The 7,878-nt window shown below is 39.6% G+C and overlaps 1 protein-coding gene across 1 annotated transcript in view; it reads right to left on the bottom strand.

Moving 5' to 3' along the window:
- Positions 1-986: 986 nt before the first annotated feature.
- The window catches only part of SLC41A2 (solute carrier family 41 member 2), a 42,794-nt gene continuing 35,902 nt past the window's right edge, over positions 987-7,878 (bottom strand). Inside the window, exon 10 of the mRNA XM_064155422.1 lies at positions 987-3,179. Coding sequence (XP_064011492.1) covers positions 2,994-3,179 — 186 coding nt within the window. The 3' untranslated portion in view covers positions 987-2,993. The remainder of the gene's footprint in view (positions 3,180-7,878) is intronic.

The following is a 7,878-nucleotide window of genomic DNA, read 5'->3' as shown; positions in this document are numbered from 1 at the left end:
GAACATCTCAAGATGTCCCTTTTAACTGTATGCTTTGAGCAGTGCAAAAAGCACCCAGTTTGTCTCCAATTGAATTTTTGGTACCATTCCTTGCCCACACATATACTGTGAAGCAATTGGCTATTACAGAGATGTGGTTTTAAAAAAATCAAGTTGGTGGAAGAGTGTAGAGAGGCTGGCTTGACTAGAGTTAAAATTGGTTTGTGGAGCGCAGTTCTTGAGTAGATGACAGATTTCCTGGTATCCAGGTACTCTATCATGCCTTCACCCTCATCAGCCCCACGACTGCTATAATACTCCTGCCAAAACTTGGTGGCAAGAGCTTTTTAACTTCCTAACAGTAGGTAGCAGAGTTAGCAAACCCTGTAAGTTTTTTAATGGCCCTTGCACATAGCAATCAAGCCCCTTTCCACATCAGAGAGTATTTACCCCTTCTCCTTCAGAGATCAAGGTTCCCTCTGCTTTATCAATGTTACACTTCTTTCTCCACTCAAACTGCTCTTTAACCATATCTTACTGAGGGCAGTTGTCTTCTTTCTCACTTCCACCATTCCCCAAAGCCTCTTTTTCCACCTCTTCCCCAACTCCTTTCAACATGAGTTATATTTTTCTTCCCTTCTTGAAAAACAAGCTTGGCTGTGCCTTTTTATTCTGTTCTCCAAATAACTTCCTTCTGTTTGCTCTTGCCTCCCACAGTGAATGCTGTGTCAAAGTTTGCACCTCTTCCCACAATATGGATTCTGCTCTTTCAACCATGCAACAAGCTTCCCCCATCTTGAAGCTACCATCACAGTTTTCCATCACTTGCTGTTCCCATGCCCAGATTATCCCAGTCTGACAATGTAGTTTTCTTTCTTTTTTCCCCAAGTTTTCCTTAATTTACCCCATTTCATTATATGATTTTATTCTCCAAAATTTCCTTCATTTACCCCACTGAACATTTCTTTCCCAATTCTGAAATCCAAACACTCACCCATTTGTCAGCAGACTATGCCAACTGGTTTTTATTTACTGGGAAAACATTTAATACACTGAGAATACTCTCTCTGACTGAACACTACAATGCCCTGGCATGTTGGATGAAGCACTGATTACAAGCAGCTCAAGAAATCTGTGTTTTAAAAAAATCTTGCTATTAATTTTCAAACTAATTAGAAAATCAATTAAAAGACAGTAACTCAAGTAAAGAAAAGTGCTTGAAATGGCAGCCTAATTGAATCAGAAGGCATATCAGAACAGAAAAATTTCTACCAAACAAGCAACCATTGGTGGAAAAAAAAATTACATCTAGACCATTTGAAACTATTTAATGGTATATCCTGCAGTGCTACATACAAGAAACTGTTTCAGTAAAAGACATAATACAGATGACTCGTTCAAACAACTATATTATCATAGCCATAAGAAAAAGCTTAACTAAAAGGGTTTACATGAGGAAGCTAAAAGTCAGGCATCTAAATCCCTGCGTAGGCACTGAATAGCTGGTTTCATTTTCAGAATTGCAAACACCTTCAATTTCCACAGAGTTTAAGGTGACTGACACCTACAGAAGTCCCATTAACACTATCCACACAAATTAATCTGAGCAAGTCCACCAAGTGAAAAAGGAGGATTCATATGTGATAAATCACTTGGCTAACATTTACAGGATTACAACATAGGCTGATATACAGACTTAGTTGTCTAACTTAAGTCTCAAATTTTAAACCGATAAATCACATTTCAAGCACGGGTTGTTCATTTTGTTCTGCTGCAGCCTTTGAAAGCATATGCTGTGAGGAGCTCTCACTAGATCTTAACACAGAGCAATTAGTACATCTTTTCAAAGTGGCAGCCAGAGTCCTCGTGATCAATGTCTTCTTTGAAACACTGAGGTATACAAGTAAGAGAGATCGTTCAGAAACAGACATATCCTGTATCGACTACATTACTGCCATGTTTGAAAGCAGCAAGCCTGTTAGCAGAGACTATTGCTTAGAAATGGATCATGTAGATAGCTCTGCAATTTTAGAAGTTCACATAAATGTCTAAAAAAGGAAACATGATCTTTTATCCCCCAAATTTTCATCAGGGATCATCGGTATTTACATTTGAATCAACACCTCTAAACATGTCATTAAAATCAGGACACTGGCCATCACACCACCATTAATATCAGTTAGGGAAACATCCTTTCAGTTGCTAAATGAAAATACACTTTCCAATGCAAGGAGTTAATTCATTATTATTGATCAGGTCAGGGTCACTTTATTTGTCTTTACTATGGTCTTTTTCTAATAAGTCACAACAGAAAAATAAGTAGGTTGCTTTTTTTCAGCACAAAGTGCTTTTCAAGTGTCTAATTCCAAAAATGTTGATGGTCACATTAATATACATGAAATAAAGCCACAAAGTGTTTAGACTGTCAGGGTTCAACTCACCATAACAGTTACTATTGATATCAAGTCTGCAACGGTCAGAGAGCTACAGCCCTGAAACTGCAAGATAAGAACATATCATCAGCTAATTAAGTAATGTCTATGAAACTGTATTCATCTGAGGTCCACTAACCACTTCTGTGGTAAGATGAAAATCCATACCCACTTTGTTCCCAGGAGGGAAAGACAAGGTAAGCCACTGGTTGGGTCTTACCCTCTTCTCCATCACCAGTGAATGAGCAATTAGAGATTGTTCTGGTTTGCCATACAGGTAAGGAACTGTTCTTTTAAAACAACAGATCTTTTAAAAAATTAAAACTTGATAAAGGATTGATCTGCCCTTCACTCTGTCTACTCAGATGGTTTTGATTAGCAGCAATCCACTTTGGCTTCAAAGTCTCAAGTATCCTCCTAGTTCCATCCTATTTTTTAAGAAACAAACCACATTAAAATCATTAAGGCTGGTTTTTATCTGTGTCATCTCAATTTACTTATACCAGATGGAACAATCACTTTGAGGACATCCAAGTGGCCTTGACAATATTCCAGGAAAGGTCACTGCATCCATTGGAGCAGCTAGTCTCCGACATCACCATCTCTGTCACCTATGAGCCACAGAAAGTGAAAACCTATAGCTAATAAGGCAGTTCCAAGCAGATCTCCCAGTGCAGTCAGATAAGGAATAGAAAAACTGTCAGGATCTTTTCCTTTTTTCCAGAAGTGGTGCACCATCCAGTCAGCAATCCATAACAGAGTAAACACCTAGGGAACATCAAACAAAGTCTGGATTATTATCACAGAAATTGCATCTAAAGCAAGCCAACAGCCAACATTACTGTCTCTTTAGTACACAGCACTATTATATAGAACAGCTTCTGAAAAATCATTCTAGTCTCCAAAAATAGCTTTCTGAAACACTCCACACAGCTACAGACACGGACACTCAGCCAACTTCTTTCAGTCAATCACATGCACAGGTAGAAAAAGCACTGCATAATTTATAGCATTCTTCACCCATTGTGTGCTTGAGGACTTCTGAAGATGGCAAGAAAAAGCAAAAATTCCAATGAAGCACACAACTGCACTTCTCACTCAAGATGTCATTCCGTACAGCAAGAGCATCAGGAGGGCTTTGAGGACATTCAGAAGCAACCAATGCTGCCCCAGAAGAAAATGCTCAACACACGTGCAACTCTTCTATCCACAGGTCTAGATCAGAGCTGAAATCCAATGAGATATAAAGAATAGCTTCATCTGTACAAACTGGGGGAAAAAATGCCCTAGAAGCTACTTTCATGCCTGGAACACCAGCTTCAGCCCTCAGTAAAGAACACCTGCAACACATATTATGAAATTGCCACTCCAGGCTGAGTTTGCCTCAGAGTAAAAGATTTCATTCCCAGCTGAGCATCTGAACATTGAAGAGGTTTGATCTTAGTATCAAAGGTATGCATAACCATTAATCCATCTTTAGAGAAGTATTCTTTTAATGCTGCACAGCTGTCTGATAAGAGACTGGTTCAGAGCAATCATGGCAGGTGAAAGGCCTGGGACACAAACCCTGTGAGGAGAGGCTGAGGGAGCTGGGGTTCTTTAGCCTGGAGAAGAGGAGGCTCAGAGCTGACCTCATTATGTTCTACAACTACCTGAAGGGAGGTTGTAGCCAGGTGGGGGTTGGTCTCTTCTCCCAGGCAACCAGCAACAGAACAAGAGGACACAGTCTCAAGTTGTGCTGGAGGAGGTATAGGCTGGATGTTAGGAGGAAGTTCTTCCCAGAGAGAGTGATTGGCATTGGAATGGGCTGCCCAGGGAGGTGGTGGAGTCATAATCCCTGGAGGTGTTCAAGAAAAGCCTGGATGAGGCACTTAGTGCCATGGTCTAGTTGACTGGCTAGGGCTAGGTGATAGGTTGGACTGGATGATCTTGGAGGTCTCTTCCAACCTGGTTAATTCTATGATTCTAGGTGTGGTGTGGCATGACATGAGGTGAATGGAAAAAGGACCACTAACTGAGCATCCATTTCTTCTTGTCTCTTCTAAGGAGCTGCTTAGCCTGAAATAAACACATCTGTTCATCAGATCTTTAGGAAGGGTAAATAAAAGATGGTTACTGTCATAATCCATTTTTCTAAAGCCTACTGCATACATTAATAGTATCAAAAGTAGTAATAGCACAAAATTAATATTTTCTTTAGCAAATAATAAATAACTGGCATCAAAAGCATACTGAAATACTGACAACAAAGAGTTGCAAGACACTTTCCCACAATATGAAACACAGTAAAACGAACATCAGATAAAAAATTGTCAAAAAAAGCAATGGAAAAGTTTCTCAGTTCATCTTTGCTTTGCAAGAGTGCATGTTAAAATACAAGCTTGAATTTCTAATTAAAAAAAAAAAAAGAGTATTTGCTTAATGAAAAATGCATGGTTTATTTATACAAACAGATCTTCTGAAAAGGGAACTCTGTAGTCTAAGCTAATTATGCAAGTCCTAGGTACGCTGACTGGAATCCAAACAAATATATTTAAACCAGATGTTTTCTTTGGAAAACTATCAGATTCTTTGAGTCAGCTCCTTCTTCTAACAGAGACAAAAAGAAGCCTGTTTATAGAAGATACTGCACATTAACATCCCTTGCAGGATGTGCACAGAAGACTCTAGCGCCCCACATCAACAATGGTTCTATTAGAAGATGAAAGCCTTCCTTCCAAGAATCACTTACAATGCATTTATATGATACAACCAATCAGACACAGCAGACATGGCTCAATTGAAATGGCAGTTTAAGTTTTAAATGCACTTTTGGCTTTTAAAAACTGTGACATGAAAACCTGTAATTTGTCTATATATTTTTCACCCTAAAATAAATGACTTGGACTATTAGGAGAAATGGGTAGTCTGGAAATGGAGTTTTGGAAACCTTCTCATATCAACTTACAGGTGCATAACACCTAACACAAACTATCCCAAGCCTGGCCAAGGAATAGGAAGAAAAGTTGTAACATAATAGATTAACTGATGCTTATGAAAGTCTATGAAGGCAGTTGGGACATTCTGCTTGTAGAATGAGTCTGCACCTCACCAGCCTGTATTTTGGTGAAGGAATAACGGCATTGTCATGCATTTGCATGGCTAGAAACAGATTTAAGAATTATACAGACCAGGCTTTGGAAAGGGTTGCTTGTTTGGCTACAGTTGGTGTTGCAATATCAAAGTGACTGAAACCTTTAATGGTATTTCACTTCTAAGTAATGGGAAAAGACAGTGATTAAAGTTATTAATTGACTGTCATTTGGGGGGTGGGAGAGGGGAGGGGGAGGAGAAAGCCCTACTATGAGTTTGATGAATTTTGAAACTAAGAAAGTCATAGAATAGAATCATAGAATCAACCAGGTTGGAAGAGACCTCCAAGATCATCCACTCCAACCTAGCACCCAGCCCTATCCAGTCAACTAGACCATGGCACTAAGTGCCTTATGCACTCTTTTCTTCAACACCCCCAGGGATGTGACTCCACCACCTCCCTGGGCAGCCCATTCCAACAGCAAATCACACTCTCTGTGAAGAAGTGCATGAATTTCAAGTGGTAACAGTCACTTGGAAAGATCTGCCAGAGGTAAAAAGGCAACACAAAATCATACAAAAGACACTATATGACACTTGTGACTTTAAGTGACACCACACTTCACATTCTCTGGGATTTATCACTGACCTACTCTCATTTCAGCACAATGACACAAGTGGCACAGCAGTGCAAGTACTGTGTACTTCTAGCCTGTGCTCATGCTATGAAGAAGAAAGCCTTCATACTTCAAACTGAAAACCAGCTGATTTTGAGGGATCCACATTACAGAAAAGCCTAGAAAGATAGTACAGACATCATCTGTTTAACATAAAGCGCTGCAGGAAAGTGATAAGAACCTGAAAATTGTTGCAGAACTGTTTGAGATGTGAGCTAGTAATTTTTAATTGCTTCATATACTGAGGAAGAGAACAATGAAGTGGGTTTTTTGGGGAAATAAAAGTAGATTAATAGTGGTAGAATTATGAAATAGAGCCTTTGGAATTCTTTCAGACTGAAGTATTAAATAATCTTTAGGTTTAAAAAAAAGGTTAAAAATACCTAAACATCTATTTACATAAAAAGACCTATGTAAGCAAAGGGAGACATTCTATAGCCACTGGGCAAGAAAATAAAGGTGAGAGCAAAGACTGCAAAAATACAGGCAACCTGCCAGGTTTTTGATAAAGGAAGATATACGAAGTTATTACTCTTCTGAAAAAATACAGTCAACTTTGAGGAAAATGAAACTAAAGGCAGCATCACTTTTAGACTAACAAAATATTAAATAAGTATCTTGACAATCCTTGATATTTCCTCTTTATAGCTAGCAGAATGAGACCATCACATGCTCAGTCTGCACTAGTTGTAGCACAGCTCAGTGTGTCTTGCTACATACAGAAGAACTTTGAGCTCAGCCTACTGGAGGCAAAAAAAGATGTACCCTTGCTAAGGACCTGGTAGGAGCCAGACTTCTGCCACAAACAGCAGCATGCCTGGAAGTGAAAGAGCAGGTGATACTCCCCATTCAGATCCCAGTGAATCAGGCAAGCCTCCTTCTTGTGCTGCATTGAGAAAACCTTGACAATGCAGAACTGCCCAGGTTTGGACCTTAGTTTTCCTATTTCCTTCAATCGTGCAAGTCTCCTTAACAGTTACATGTTCTACATTTCACAAGTAACTTTCCTATTTAAAATAAGCAGTAGTTAAAATGCATCAATATTTTCTCCATAAACATAACCTTCCTTATTTCTCTCTAATGTACAGTATACCCCAGGAGTTACTTTTCCACATCAGTGAGGCCCACACCATCACTGAAATCCTCACACTACTGAGAAATCCAACATGTTTCTGATGTGAGCTGAAAGCTCTTACAAGCACTGCTGAATTCCCAGTTGTCTTTTGGTGCAAACTGCCCTGAAGCACTGCAGAAGTCACTTCACTGCCTTAGATATCTGTCCTTCATTGGATAAGGACTGCATTTTGGAATTACTTCTTTGCTTGGTAATAGCTCTAGGAATCTCCTATTGTTTGTTTATTCCTCGACTCTGTAACATAACTGTGTGCTCAGATTTGGTTAGGAGGTGTGAAAATTCCTTAGAGGGCACTTTACTGGCTCAGTGAGAACATGCAGAACAGAGGCTGCCTTTGAATGCTCAAAGCCCTGTGCCAGGTCTGATGGTTTGGCAGTTCCAGCACTGCTCTCATTCTGCTGGAGGTTGACAAGACAGAGGATGAAACCTTGCACAGTGCATAGCCTCATAAAGTTACAAAATACTTGAGCCTTTTTGAGGCAAAGGTGGAGGTCTGGCTTTCAGTTAATGTATTCTTTGTTGATCAAACACCAAATTGCACCTGCATGTGGCAGCATACTGGTATGTGCTTGTGTGGAACCTG

The sequence above is a fragment of the Pogoniulus pusillus genome, chromosome 15, assembly GCF_015220805.1.
Source record: "Pogoniulus pusillus isolate bPogPus1 chromosome 15, bPogPus1.pri, whole genome shotgun sequence".
In the NCBI taxonomy this organism is placed as follows: Eukaryota; Metazoa; Chordata; class Aves; order Piciformes; family Lybiidae; genus Pogoniulus; species Pogoniulus pusillus.
This window is presented reverse-complemented; position numbering and strand designations above follow the sequence as displayed.